General features: G+C 42.8%; 1 protein-coding gene across 2 annotated transcripts in view; it reads right to left on the reverse strand.

The window, feature by feature from the left end:
* ALDH1A2 (aldehyde dehydrogenase 1 family member A2) overlaps positions 1-4,563 on the reverse strand; it is a gene marked incomplete at both ends in the record, with an annotated part of 52,529 nt that extends 47,966 nt beyond the window's left edge. Inside the window, one exon of one of the 2 annotated variants that reach the window (XM_080351141.1) lies at positions 4,290-4,563. In XM_080351141.1, coding sequence (XP_080207267.1) covers positions 4,290-4,406 — 117 coding nt within the window. The remainder of the gene's footprint in view (positions 1-4,289) is intronic. The other variant, XM_080351142.1, reaches the window with a different exon arrangement.
* Between the last annotated feature and the right edge of the window lie 11,555 nt (positions 4,564-16,118).

Genomic DNA, 16,118 nt, shown 5'->3' on the forward strand with positions numbered 1-16,118 from the left:
TTTAAAAAGTTTCTGCATATTATTCTAAATAAAATAGATCTCCTGCCTCCTGTCTTAATGTCAGTCTAGGATTTTACCTGGAAAACACATGCTGGAAATTTTGGTGAAAAGAATTTGTAATAGTGTTCTGCAAGAATTCATTTCTGGGCAAGGCCAAGAAAGCACAATGGGAATGAAAACACAGAATCTTAATAACAAAACACTTCAAACCCAAATGCTTATCATACGAGAATTTGAAATGTATTTGATAGCGGTTTGCCTGCATGGAATCCAAACCGCTGTATACAGTTTTCTGTTGCAGTGCAGGGTAGTTCACCTGGGCTGTGTTTAGAAGCTGACCCAATTTTAGCCTATGGTGTAATAGTAGAGGCAAACCCTTTCACATGGGACAAAAATACATTTGTCAGTCAATTCACAGGCTATTACTACAGAAACATTTCTGTACCTCTTCACTGCCACAGCACTGTAATTTCACCCCTTTAGAGTACCTCTTCATAAAAAGCTCTCAAAACCACCATTCTTCAACCTTTCCTTATGCTAAAGTCCTTCAGCTCTTTCTCAGACTTAAATCAGTTGGCAAGCAAGAAACAGAACTCAAACCATCCAGCTGGATTAGTGTCCCCAACATAATGCAAACACGGAACGTTTGTTCACTCAGTTATACGATGTAGTGACAGAGCTAAGACAGCACAGAACCCTAGGGTCCCTCATTTTATACCCAGCTGTCTTTTAAAGTCAATGTGACTTACTAAAACCACTATGAAAATACTCTGTAAAGCAGATTTGATTATACCATAACAAAGGAAGGATTAACCACATCCTGCAGAAAACACCATTAGCTCCTCAAATGGAGACAGCAGGAAGAAAACGCTGCAAAGGACTCAGTCCCTTGGGCTGATTCCTCATCTACTGTCCGAATCCTGGGAGACACTCGAGTCTCATGAGGGAGAATGGAGCATGAAAGAGGGAGGCATCAGTATAACGCTGAGCTGAGAACCCTCTGATGACCCTCAGAAGCTATCAGGTTCTCAGGGCCACCAACCCAGAGGGCTGTGCTTCCTGTATAAAACATGCTAATAGCATGTCTTTACTGGATGTCATGCTACAGCTTATCTCACACATCTGATATTTCTGGAGCAGCACATTCTAGGAGAATTTCTGGAATAAAGTTGACATATGTAGAAATCTGACTTGTTGCCAGGGAGAGGGCTGGATCCCCTTCCTACCTGTGTGCTCCCTTGCACATGGCGCCCAGCGCTGCCAACACCTCCCGCCCGGTCTGAGCAGCGCTTGCTGTGCCACAGCACTCTAGAATAACATCACCCCATGCCATACTGGCAGATCCCCCATTCTGCAGATGCAATCCCTCCCCAAATGTTAATGTTAAGTAGAGAATGAAAGAGCCATCACAATGAAAAGAGAGATAATCTTGCTTGTAGGAGTTTTAGTACTAGCCAGCCTCACAGAAAAACTTAACCGTGTGTGCTTGGACACTTATCGTCATGTCTAGTTCACATCCTGTTCACCAATTCTTATAACACGCATCTAAAGCACTTGTATTTTCACAGAGATCGTGCCAAGGTATTAAAAAGCTGGGAAAAATATTTCTAATTACTGTTTTTTAAAAGAAGTATATTCTGACTCACAATATTGAAGTCACAATAGATACTGTTGCACATCTTACATACAGCCATGGCATCGTGTAGTTTTCATCACTAAATATATTTTTTCTGACCAATGAAAAACGACATTGCCTCTGTGTGCTGCATCAGATGTACAGATCGGAACGACTGAACACAGCTTTCTGCTCGCTTCACTAAACTTACCAGAGGAATATTTCACAAGTTTCAATAATTTGGCTAAACAATCAAATACATGAAAATTACATGGGTAGTATTTGTTTTATCTATGTTCTTGGAAGGATCTTTCATAGTAATTCCAAGGACAATGTAGTGTTTTAAAGATTAATGAATAAATTTTTTTTTCTGGTACATACTGTGGAATTTTAACATGTTCCATCTTTACAAAACTGTCTATTTCCTCATTTCAGAATTCCAGAAATGGAATTTAATTGGAGAAACATATTTTAAAATTACTTCGCTTAGTTTAAATGTTCACAGGTACCTCTATTTTTCATAAAGAATTAACTCCCAAATGGTTAAGATTATACACTCAGAGACAGCTGTAATAAAGAGTTCAAGAATTCTGTGTCCTGGTTGTGTATTTAAAATTCTCAGCTAACAAGCAGGAGAGAGCTACTAGGAATGCTTACAGATGTCTGATTTTACAATGTTTGGTTTTGGTTTGTTTTTTTCCCCCAAAGTGCTTTAGTCTAATGTTATTTATTGTTTATGGAAGTTGTTTGTCATTTAAGACATGAAGTGACCACTCCCCCAAAAGAAAGAATCAAGTTACATTCTATTATTTCATTTTTGATTGTTTTTCTTTGTAATAGGTGGGAAAGTGGATCCTAGTTAAAAGTCCTGCCCAAGACAGGACTCCAAGCTGAAGACTCCCATTATCTATAAATCACTTGTATTTCCTGCAGTGAAAAAAGGAGGGAAGAGCAAGACAGACAGAAAAACAGAAACAGAGGAGATGCCAAGTGAAATATTTGATACCTGTCCTAAAGCAAATTTCTCTCAAAAGCAACCAGGAGTTACCTGATACCTCAAAACCAAGCTTAGAAGAAACATGTTGTTGTCAATTTTGGCTTGATATTGAAATAAAACAACTTTATCTTACTTGTTCCATTAGCATAAAATCTGTAATGTCTTACATATTTCTGAGATGATGGCACTGAATTATTAAAGGTTAGTTATCCAGCTTACATTCTCACTGGCAGGAAGATAAGATTGCTGATGACTGTTATCTTTGTCAAAGGTTTTTAGAACCAATTCTCTAGTTTTAGAACAGAGAAACACAAGTACACTTACTGTGCAGACTGATATTACTCTCAACTATTATCCACCAGACACTCCTGCAGCATATTTTACACTCAAACCAGCAATAAACAAAATTCATGCCAAATACTACTTGCACAACATGATTGCTCCCAAAGCGTAACACCACACAACATCAAGTAACTATATTCCTTATTTAAACTGTTTTCAAATAAATTATATGCAAGAAACTATATGCATATTTTAATTTGCATATTAACAGTTTGCATTGAAATGTAATGAAATCTAAAATAGTTGGCTTTCCTCTGAAACATTCTTCTAGGACATGGAATTGCTGTAACAAATTAGAGGACAAATTGGTTTTGGCACCCGCTTAAAAAAGAGAAAAGATGAAAAGCTTTGAAAGTGATGATATGGAGGAAAAAATTACACTACATCGGCCAAAATGAGTTTCCTATCAGCTTTAAAGCTCCTGAAGTTGCAGTTCCAGTAGATAAAAATGTTATCACTTTTTCCAGTGCTGATGTGTATATTTTGCTATTAAGTTACTCAGTAATTAGAAACAAAGTCAGACACATTGTAATCTGGTTATACAAAACACTTGAAACTTCTCCAACAGAAATGAAAACATTCTTTAACTAAAGATGCAAAGATTGAAAATATACAAACAACTTTAAAAATTCAACTTGCATTTACAAACAAATAATTGTTCTTAAAGCCAATTTTAAGTGAAAAAAAAATAATTTAGTCCTAGAATACACCACAGAAAACCAGCAGAGTTTTCTACATTAACCCACTGGGTTTGTTCTTAACCCTCTATGAAAATTAGTCTTAAAAGTTAGTAGGAAAAAATATGCCCTCTTCCAGTATTGTTCACGGATGAATTCAAGTATCACGGAAGTTAGTAGAGACCTGTTCCAGTGCTCTAACAACCTGGTAGTATTAAGAGTCCTCCAGGAATTGTAAAAAGAGTACCTTTGGCACACAGGGTAATTCAAGAAAGAAATCACTTTCATTTTCTGATTGTGATATACAGGTATGTATAGAAACTACCTCTTAAGTACATAAAAAACAAATGTTTTAGAGAACTGCTGATTTTACACTGAAAATAAACCCCAGCAGCTCTGTAGAAAACACCGTGTTTAAAGAGCGATGACAAAGCCATCCCAGCAGATCTAATTTGCTTTTCTATTATCCTGGGTTTTTTCAGATGCTTACAGGGCTAAAAATCTGTTTCCTTTACTTCAGATTCAACGCAGTCTTTTAGTAGTTTTTTATCTTTGCATTTAAGTTGGGTAGGGACAAATAAAACTGATTTTAAGCAAAATGCCTCCTTTGGAGGGAAAGCCATGAATTTTCCCACTAGAACAAACGAGCACAACTTACCTTGGTGTATTTGATTTCAAGGTTGAGAGTGGGAGAAGGCAGCAGATGCAGAGATGCCATCAGAGCTGCAGGATCTGCCTTCACCTCCCCTGGCATCTCAATTTTACTTGAAGTCATACTCTTGGGGGGGGGTTTATAGCAGCACCGAGTCCCCCGCTCTGACCTGATGTTGTGTTTTGGGTTGCCCCCCCCCCCCCAGGACCGGCGCTGAAGATGTTGCTCTCGTCCCCTGTATATAGGCAGGTGTCAAGCCGGGTCTCTTCTCATTGGACATGGGGGCAGAGGCAGGGGGGCAGGTCCGTCCTACCTAGGGCGATAGCAGCACAGCCCCGCTCACTCCAGCGCAGCCGCGGGCCCGCAGGCCTCCGCCGGGCCCCCCGACCCCCGCGTCCCGTCACGGGCGTCGGGGACTCCTCTGCCACCCTGCGGGAGGACGGAGTTCCCGGTGCGGGCCGCTGCCTCCCGCCCAAAAAACAGGACTGGGGAACCCGGTCAGCGCCGGCGGGGGAGTGTTGTAGGGGGGGTGTCACCAAAACTGTCGTGTCCCCTCGTCTCCCCCATGCCGAGCGGGGGCCGGCGGGGAGGCGCCGCGTCCGTGAGAGACCAGCCCCGGCCCCGCGGCGCCCCGCCCGGGACATCCCGCGGGGAGCCCTGGCAGCCGCGGCCCGTCTCCGCCTCGGGAGTCCCGGCCGCGGCGGGAGGCAGCCCGAGGGGAGGCTGGACCACACTCGGGAAGCCCTGGCGGGGGGACCCGGGAGACGGCGACCTGCCAGCAGCATCGCTTCACAGCGCGGCGCCGGGCAGCCGGCTCCGCCTCGGGCGCGGAGCTGCCGCGCAGCCGGCGGGGCGGGGGCGGCGGGGCAGGCGGCCCCTCACGGGTCTCCGGCCGAGGCGCGGTCAGGGCGCGGGGCCGCCCCTCAGCGCTGCCGCTGTGGCGAAGCCTCCGGGACAGCGTAGCTGCCCCCCGGCCATCTACCGCCGCCCGTTACTTTCCCGGGCTGCTCGCTCTCCTGGCCGGGGGCTCCGCGCAGCACCTGGCGGCTGCGCTGCTGCCCTCCCGCGCTCCCGCCGCCGGACGCTCTGCAGGGGGCCCGTCCCCGCCAGCTTTGCCTGCAGCACGCCCGCTGCTGCCCGGACCGCCTCCCTTTTCTTTTTGCGGCAACTGACACCGAAGTGGCTGCGCGTCGCCGGTACCAGCGGCGGATGCGCGGCGAACAGCCCGCACCGGCCCTACCTGCGGCCCCGCGCCGCCATCCCCGTCCGCGTGCTGCCCCCTGCCGGCCGCCGCGCGCCGCTACGGCACGGCGCCCCACCGCGCGCCCGCCGCTCGCGCCCGCGCCCCGCCAGCCGCAGGCACGGCCGCGCGCCACGCACCGCGCTCCGCGGTCCCGCCGGGGCGCCCAGCGCCGCTCGCTCCTCCCGGCGCGGCCGGGCGCGCTGCCCGTCCTGCTGCCCGCACGCCCGCGCTGCCACGGCCTCCGTGGGGCCATCTCCGCAAAACGGGGCTCTCGCTTGTCCAGGGCTTCTCCTCCCTTCACGGAAAACCGCTGTACTCCTTCACTCGCTGCCCCTTGCAAGGTCCCGCATTTACTCCTGTCTCGCCTTAGCGACAGGATGCACGATCCCGTCTTTCCACCTTCCTGGACAAGACTCTCCCCATCTCCCAGGGCTGGAGGTGGGTGCACGGCCGCGGGCGCTGCAGCAGCTGCAGGCATGGACAGCCCCTATGGGAGCCCAGAGGCTTGGGACTCTGCAGCGAGGGCACCCAGGTGCACCTCTGTTTCCAAATTGCTCTCAGGAAACAAAGCCACCAGGAGGAGCAGGTGCTCACTGCCCGGGAAAGCCCTACAGCTCAGCTGGGGCTTTCTCTTTTCTTGAAAGTTCTTTGCAAAAAGAAGAGGCCTAAAGGACAGAATAATTTGTTCAAGCAACAACCACCTGTTCCCAGGTATTATTTTTTTTTGAGTGGGCCTCTTAGCGGGAGGCCACATCATGCAAGAGGTTCAGCCTGCCATACAGCAGGTTACTGGGAAGCCAGCAGCCAAATAGAGCCAGATGCCTCCACTCACTGTCTCAAACTCATCCCATGTGCAGCAAGCAGCACGCGTGTGGTGGACATCTGTCCTAGCTTGCTGGATGAAACAGCAGATGGTTTGAGCTTGCGTCCTGACCGGGCTGATGGACATCGGAAACGTACAGTCACTGCCCTATGCTCTCTCTGGTCAAAACTGCTAGGCAGAAAACAAATGAAGCTCTCACCGGTTTTGTTACTTTAGGTAAAATAAATGAAGTTCTGCTTACTGATGCAAACACACCCGATATTTTGAAACCGATCAGATGTCACATTGCAGATAGATAAACAGAGAAAGGACACCAAAGCCTACAGCTGTCTAAAGCTGGCAAAACAAAGCAGCAAGAAATATATCACCTGACCATTTTATTGACCTAGTCAAGAATAAACAACAGAATCTGGTCAGGTTTTGATTTTATTACAATATCCACTTGCTGATTCTATGGATATTCCTTGCTCCATGTTTTACAGGTTTGTGGACACTGAAAAGACTGTCCCAGAGTTCTCGTAGTGTTCGTACAAGAGCATGGGACAAAAGTTTCTTCTGCATATACAGGCAGTAGAAGATAGAGAGTACCATTTAAGTCATTTCAGTGTTAACATGCATGTTTCTGTAAATTTCCAGCTCAATCACAAAGAAGGAGACCGCAGAATTTTCTGTCTTTCATTTTTCTTTTTTCTTTTCTATATTTTTTTCCCCTGACACAGGAAATGGATCCATAATACTGTGCTGTAATGTGACACGCAGAGCTGTCAATCTGTGACACTTGGGATGAGTGAGACTTTTAAACATCAGAAATTCAATTTTTAATGGCACACTGGCAACACAGACCTAACACTTCATCACAGAGATGACACCTTCTAAAAGCTGTTTTTAAATAAATCAGAGTGAGGATGTGCTCCTTCAATTTAAACAGGAATGAGGAGACTGTATAACAGCTTCATTATTAAATCAAGCGAATAAAGTTCAGGAGATTTTGGTGAGAAGGGATTCCAGTGCATCCAGAGATGCAGTTGAAACCCACATAATCTGGAGCTACTTTAGCAACCTCCATCAACTCCTTGTTGTACGACTACATTCCTCTTACAGCTAAAAGCAGCTCAGTTTGCAAAAGCACTCAGAGCTGAGCACCTTTAGGCTAAGGGCTGCCTGTGCCTCGCTGGCACTCCCCACGCGGAGCACGGCGCTGCACTCACCACTCGGCAGGACCCGCTGTGCGGCCAGCCTCAGAGCACTCCCCAGAAGAACACGATGGATAGGTGCCGCTGCTCTTCCTGACAGCAAGGGACCAAGCGCAGTTCCTGTTCTACCACCTGGGAAGACAATGACATAGGCCTTAGTGCCAAGAGCACAGGTGGGTTCTCATCAAGTACAGGAGCAGCTTTGCCAAACAGAAACAGGAGCAAGGTCTGTGATGCTGTGCTGCACGCGCTGATGAACCCAGCTTGGGGAACGGCTTCAGCAGTTCAGCACTGCACAGGCTACTTTGTGATAGCAAATGGAGTCATGGCTTCAAATCATACAGGTGAATATTTAATACAATTTCTTTGTGGAAGGGACTAATACCCTTATTGCATTGGACATTACAACAGTAGCTTAGTAACAACAATTAATACAACAGTAAAGTAATTAATTTTTGAAAGAAAAAAAGCCAGTCCAACAATTGCCAAGATGAGAAAGAACAGAAACAATACCCCAAGTTCAGCCCAAGTTCTGCAGTCGCTAAACACCTACGTACAGCAGAGAAACCAATTATTCTTATTTAAGTCCTGTAGTTTCTGGTGTTGGTTTGGTTTGTTTTGGTTTTGTTTTTTTTTTTTTGGTCAATTGGCAATACTAAATTCACTGGCAATTAAGCCAGATTGGCTTATTTTCTCTCACATGAGTGGGTTTTAATTAAACTCTTACTTAGCAAATCAGGAAACAAATATGTTCTGTTTCAGACTGTAATGACAAAGATATTACTGTCTTCACACTCTGTGAAAAAGTGGCTGTCAAAAAAATGAAGAAAAATCAAGTGAGTCTGTTTCTTACTTCATTGTTACAATTCAGGCTAGTAGATAGCCAAGACCAAAATCATTCTTGAGGAGTTTTATTTTTATATTTAGATCAATCTGAATGTATAATTTGAAGAAACAACCTTTGTTTCATTTACCAGTCTCAGTTTCTCCACTCACCCTCAGCAACTGGTAGTATTTATAGAGAAGGACATAGACATTGCTTACACAAACACCATCTGATGGAAACAGGACCTTTGGTAGCTAGAGAGGGTGTGAAAGGCAGAGCTGTGATGCTGAAGACAATTCAGATGTAATTAAGGCATTCCTGGGCTGCTCAATCAGAGCACTGGTATTTTTCTGTTCTATACTACTGTGACCCCATCACCTAAATGAAGTCGTAGAACTAGAGGATTGAGTGAAACTGTATCACAAATACCTCCTTCGAGCAGAGTAGCTGCACCAAGGGATATACTGACACACCACTGAAACAGGCAGTGGCTACAGCACCTCCACCAACACAGAACTCTTCCTTCTCACCACTTCACACCTGTGAATATTTCTTATGCTCCACAGTGAGCTCCAGAATCGGAGCACTTTGTCACACGTGAAGGAACTGAACCACATCATTCTGCCAGACGCTTCTAGTGATTCCTTTCAAGATCAGCTTCAAAACCTGTCCCAAAATGATTTCAATCTGACCCATAAGTTCTTTTTTATATATTAATATATTTCTCTTGGCTGTCCCACTACCATTTAGTGAAGATATCCCTGGTTCCTCACACAAATTCAGTATTGACTGGGAGACCCTACTCCTCTGCACCCTTGGTCTCCTGCCTCAGTAAATGTCCTTCCTATTTCTGATCTGCTTTAGAAACCACTTTTGGAAGAAAAATAGGGACCGAAAAGAAACCTCCACTGAGTTATTTTTCAACTCAGCTTTCCACTTATTAAATCGGAACTTCATTTTCTGATATATAGAATAAAAGCTTCAGCCTCAGGTGTCCTGTTTTAATTACCTGCTATTTTAATTACTGACCATGATGGCAGCAAATGCTCTTCAGGAGATACTTGTATTTTAATTTATCTGCAAACATAAATCACACATTATAGCACTTTTTTCCTCTAGGTTAATTGAATCAATTCTCTAAATGTCTCTTATCCTCATCATTTGAAAGAGACTCACTGTTTGAAATCTCTTAAGAATTATGGTCCTTGAATTGTGTGCAGGATGGTATCAGTCCTTGCTCCAGACAAAGATATTTTAGACAAATAAGGTAAAAATATTGTTACATACATAAGCAATGTTATCTGCAAAGCATCACCCACAATACTATGATGATTCTATTAAAATATTATTTCAGAAATTTTTCAAATATCCCGGTGAATTAATTATCTTAATATTATCAATCTAATAATTGTTTAGAAATTACTCTGGATATATTTTAAGCTCTAAAGGAACAAAATAAAATCTACTTTTATTTTCCTTATTTCTACATTACCTTTAATGTAAAAACTGATATAAATGCTGATATCAAGAACAACTGTTTTTATTACTGAAAATCCGGGAATTGCTGGTGAAGAAAATTTGATTTAACATAATTTTTACTAAAAATGAGTCAAATGGATTAGTTATCTCACCAGTGATATTGGCCATTTTATACCCAGTAGAACTGTAAAATGCTGCTATGGTAAATTCAGTCCTAAACTGAAACTCAAGGATTTAAGCAAGCCACAAATAATTCAGTGACAGTGATAAAGCAGAATATGCTTGGGAAGACTATCAGTGTTTGACTCACTTTATAATTGGGTCAGCTTCAAAAACTAATATTATAGTTTAAATCAGCGGTTGAGATGTGACATGTCCCTCAGCAGACTGTTGTGCAGAAGGCTGGTTTAGCCATGGAGAGAGCCTGGGGTAGCACTGCTTTTGTCTGCAGGCTTCCCAGGACCATCCAGCATACGGCTGGCCCTTGGCTGGTCACCAGCCTGCGCGTGGTGACACACAGCAGCCCACAGCTGTGGGTGGTTCAGCCTGGTCCCCAAAAACCAGCACCTGTTTTCTCGTGCACAGCGTACCTGGCAGCGGGCGGCAGCGCCTTGAGGCAGCACTGGGAAGAACATGTGTTGGTAACCATGAAGTCATAGGCAACATGCTCTTGGTTGTAGGGATTCTATTCCAAATTAAAATATATAAAACACCTTTCTATTTTGAATTTCTCTTCAATTTACCTGTTTGAATTTATTATTTGTAAAACACATCAAGCCTCAAATGGATTGACCTTCTGCTAATGTATATCACCTAATGAATGGAAGCAATTAACTAATTCATATTGGAATATTGCACTTCCCAGATCACATTTATCATCACTAAATGTGTGATATAGTTTGCGAGTTTAAATTTTTTATTATTACCCTTTAAACTAAAGAAATAAGTCTTATATTTAATTACCTGAACTTACATATTCAATTAATAGCTTCATTACCTTAATGAATGTAGATACCATACAGAAGTGACGAAAGATTGCTGTCTGGGTCTGCTCTAAGTATACCCTATAAAGGGTCTGCTATGAACCTCAGAACAATTTATTTTTTTAATTAAAAAATCTTGACTGGGGAGCTCCAAAGGAACTGGGCCTGGCAATCCGATATTCTTATACAGGGGCCTGAGATAAATTTATCATCTATATTATTAATATTTAACGTGTAAAAGGAATCCCAGAAGCAAAGCTTACGCTTCTGGAAAGACAGAGGATTTAGATGTTCAAATGTGAATCATTCTGAATGAAAGTGAATTTAAAGAATGAAAACCAGGCAGACCAGCACCTCACTAAAGGAGAAGGGATGAGTGTTTGGAGCATGGAGGCAAAACAAATCCATACTTTTGTTGTGGGAGAGACGGGACAGCACTCTGACACTCTGTGTAAGAGAGGAACAGCAGCTCTCACAGAAAATGCTTCTTCAGCGTAGTCAAAATGTGCCTAAATGGCATCCTTGGTGGCCCACATCGAGCGGGTGACAGCTGAAGGTAGATGCATTGGCAAGTCAGATGCAGGAAACACTCACCTTCCTGACAGTAATCAGGTTACACAACCATAAACTGGCTGTCCTATTCAGCTACATCTATTTGTTTGCCAAACACGCTACTTGCCCTTTGTGTGTCAGTGGAGTCAAGTCTGTCATTGGCTTTCCTGTTAAATCTCTTTTATTAGGCAGATAGGCTCAGATCTCCTGCTCTTCACAACCCTACAGGTACACATAATAAGTCTCAGGGTGTCTATTGCTAAAGGAAATCTGTACCCTCTAGAAAGATGAAAGGTTTTGACAGCATATCCCACTCAGTTTATTAAAACATAGCGCTCGGATCACTGCAGAGCCCATTGGATATACTTCAAGGTTTTCTTCATGGTGCATGGATATATTTACTGAGATATCTTTTGGTTTTAATAGCAAAGGTGAATTTATTATTTTTTTTCCTCCATTTTGACTGCTTTTTATAAATAATCTGGAAAAGGAAAGAGTTATTTTAAAAAGAATACAGTCAATAATCTTCCCTTACATTTACTTCTTGTTTACATTAACTGCTTGAGAAAAATCTGCTATGAAGAAAAAAAGAGCAGGGAATTGGCTGCAACAAAGCATCTCTCTGTACTAAATTGATTTATTCCTTAAAACCAAAATTCTTCATGTATTGAAACAGCCTTTTTCAAGATGCATTCACAAATTCAGACCTGCCCATATTGCAAGCTACCAGATAAGTATACACTAGGAGTGTATCCTGCACATTCAAAAGGAAGCAGAGCAGATAGCTCTGGTGCACACAACCCTCTGTACAGCATTGCCCTAACACTTCCACGTTTTGCCAGCACTGACAGTCCTGTCACAGAGGCCTCTGCTGTGGAATGTTATCTGTGCCCCACTATGGCAGCACGGCTATTGCAGAGATTAAAATGGCTTGGAAACTCTAAGGGCCTATGTGCTACACAGACTTGTCTGTACAATATATCCTAAAATTTACTGTCATCAATTATATGACTATATGTAATATATATAGGTGTAGTAACATCAGTTATGCACTAAGGCCTGACAGTGTCCCCAGCCAATCAAAAACAAAGAAAAGTTTTGGGTCCTGCTTTAGAGGAAGTCCAGTTTAATTCTGCGTGAAAATCAGTGTCAGCAGCAATGAACATCAACAAGCTTTGAAACAGGCATTACAGATTACTGGGGCAAAAAGCTTAAAACACATATATGTGGTGTGATTTTGATCTCATATTCGTGATCTGGACTGCAATGTTTTATCTAGACACTGAGTTTACAGAAACAGAGAAGAAAGAACAAAGACATTCTCAAGGGGTCACCTCGTGTGCCCTGCCCCCACTCCAAGGTGGCCTCAGCCAGACCTGTTTGCCTTCATGCACACTTTTTCACCAGGGATTACAGCAGAGACAGAGGGATGATCAGAAAACACAAGAACTAAAGAAATACATTTTTTTGTACTCAAAAAGCTTAGAATGCTGAATTACAGTGTGTTCAGATCTTCCTCACCTGATTTTCTTTCTTTGAGTTCCCCAGCAGCAGGATCAATCCATAAAACAGAGAATGTTGTTTAAGGGTGATGCAGCGGTTTCTGTATGAAAACATAAATATAGATTAGGAAAAGGCATTTGACCAGGGATGTGAATTATAGTAGATGTACACATTCAGACTTCATCTAATTCAACTGAAATCAGCAGATTAAGACTTAAAAATAATTTGGCCCATATTATTACAATACCCAAAAAATATAGTATATTTATAGCCTTGGTCTCTCCAGCTGTGTTGGTTTAGGTTTTATTACATCAGTAAAACAATTTATGTGATACTCTGAATAATGTGCTATTAAAAATTCAGTGCAGTATACACTGTTACCCATGGGATTTTAAACTGTGGGAGCTACGAGTATTATTCTCTACTTTGCTATTTCTATAGGAGTGAAGATTACTATAAAAATAGTTAGGTTATATACACTGTGTGAATTCCTGCTCTGCTTGAATCCAGGTGAAGAGAAGAAATAGTTCAGTCCAAACTGCCTTGGGGTAGGGGTCCCAAGGGTCTTAGTCTTGCAGTCTAAGGTTACATTGATCACACGTTCAAGCATGAACAATAATATCAATGTGCTTTTTGATGTCCTTAAAGAATGCCAATAAGTTTGTGAGGCATAACCTCCCTTAACATAATACATTTGATGCTTCTACAGAGTATCAGATTTATCTGTGTGTCTATCGATTTTATTCTTTACAACAGTTCATCTAATTTTCCTGGCATGGTAATCACATTGACAATTTTGTTGTTCCCATGATCACCCTTAGAGAACAGTTTTGAAAGACCAGTGCATTGGGGCTGCATTTCCTGTGTTCTGTTTTGCTGACATTAGGATTGGGTTCAGCAAGAAACAACCCACTAGCACTAGCGCTTCAGTAGCTGAACATTTTAATCTCTTGGTGGAAACACTGCACAGCTCCAGCAATTAGTTACTGTTTTACTCACCAATTTCTCTTGAAGTCTTTCCTACTGAAAATTTTAGGACAATTCCTTCCACCTTGCCCACCAAACACTCAGTTCTCTAGCACAGCTTTTTAGCTGTGGAGTTAGCCACCTTGAATGCTCCTTCTACACTTTTATCCTCTAGAGCTTTACTTACTGTCTTGTAGGACTCCTCTGGTGAAGGAATTTGAAAAAGTTTATATAATTACTTCCACATTATTGGCAAAACCTTAACATACTTTTGGTAGGCTCTGTTGCGGTTCTACATGTAATGTGAAAGAGTTTATGTTCTTTCTGTGCTCCTTGCCTATATATGACTTCAATTTTTGAAGCATGTCTGAATTTTCTTCCCTCAGATGCCAGAGCTGTTGATATTTATGGATAAGCACCGACAGTAACCTCACTGTTATGACTCTGGGAGTAAGGCTCAGGTGAGGAAGATCAGCAGAAAACAGTAATCAGAGTGTATTTTCTTTCCATTGCTCAAGCAGGTGTTCCATTGCACATGACTAAAATGTAGTAACACATGGATCGCATGGGGTAGCAGTTAAGGTCAAAACTTTCATGTTGCTTAACTCTACATTGTATTTGCCTTTCTTGTAATGCTATGTACATATTTCTTAGATTTGGGAAATGTCTTTAGAACCTCTTTCTGATTACAATAAAAGGATAAACTTTTAATAAAGTTTCTGTGTTGCCTCCTTTTCTGTTTGAAAATTATTCTGAAGTGAATTTGATTTGAAATGGCCAATTGTCAAAAGCTGGAAGGATTTACCAAGGGAGCATTCACCCTCTGTGTACTCTGTTCTTTTGTACTTTCTTAGAGCATCTGCTTGAATCTGGTTATGGAGCCAAGGACCACCTTTGGTCTAACTTGGCATCACAGTTCTTATTCACAAAGTTAAATCATGTGATTTGTATGAAGTATTGAAGACAATATGAAGAAAGCAAATAAATATATATATGTATATTTGTGCCAGTTCCTCACCCTTTAAAGACATAAAATTGTTATAAGGCAGGCAACATGATCTGGACAAATGAGTATGGATTTCTGTCTCTGACATGTTATTGCCCTATTGTTAGTTGAAAAATAGTATTAATGCCTTCACACCTGTTGTGAGACTAAACTAACATTCTAGTTGGTGAGGGAGACCTGCATCCTCGTAAGATAAACAACTGCCATGAACAAACAACTAAAAATTGCTTTCATAAATGTATTTATTTCTCATTTTCCTGGAAGAGAGGAAGTGGTTTATCTCATTCCTGCTGTAATGAATGGCCTCCCTAGCATCCTCCCTCAGTTCTGCTGTATACATAATTCTGAAAGACTTCTTTCACAAACATAATAAACATATACTTTAGCATGCTGTGATAATTACAGGCCTGAATAATATCTTTGTTTTGCCGTGGTGTAGGGTAGAGGTTTTCAAACTGCCGTACACAGGCTGTTCTCAGGGCTTCCCAGAGGCAGCTCCCGGCCGCCTGCCCAAGCGTGGACACGCACTGCGGGCAGGCCCTGCAGCTCTGCTCCAGCTGCCCATGCCGGCCACTGCGCTGCTGCCCGCACGGCTCCTGCCGCATCCGCCGCGGGCAGGTAGTGCATCATCCACCAGCAATGGGGCTTGCCATGGGCCAGCAGGGGTAGAGAAAGGTGAACATAGAAAAACAGTTATGGATTAAAATTGGGTGGTGGGGGTGAATTGGGTGGTTAAGGGATGAAACTGCTGGTGATAAGGTGACTCCAGCTACAAGGAACATGGATCAGGTCCTGGCTTGAGGCAAGGGAGAGCACTGATGGGATGCCAGAAGTAGCCCACTTGCCCACTCCTGTGAGGGTGAAAAAGGTTTAGGACAGATACAAATCAAGGCACCGAGCACCTACAACACGTGCCAAAATCATCTACCAGAACTGGGCTAATGTTTTGGTGTAAAGTCAAATGACAGAAAATACTTGTAAATCAACCAGATGGTGTGTTAGTCAAGTCAGTATCACATCTGATAAAATCATTCAAGACACTCAAGAGAGTAAGAGTGTAATATTTTTCTCTAGTAGGCCCCATTCTTTGAGACATTTAGCAACTTTGTGTCTTAAGACCACAAAAAATAAAATGATAATGCTTCCTATAGTAGCACCTCTGCACTTTTAAGCTAAAGTGTTAGAAACACATAGTCAACTCAGGGCCTCGCGTGCCCACACCACATTATAGGGAGCCACTGGACCCAAGCAGATTTCATTA

This window comes from Nesoenas mayeri, assembly GCF_963082525.1.
Source record: "Nesoenas mayeri genome assembly, chromosome: 11".
In the NCBI taxonomy this organism is placed as follows: domain Eukaryota; kingdom Metazoa; phylum Chordata; class Aves; order Columbiformes; family Columbidae; genus Nesoenas; species Nesoenas mayeri.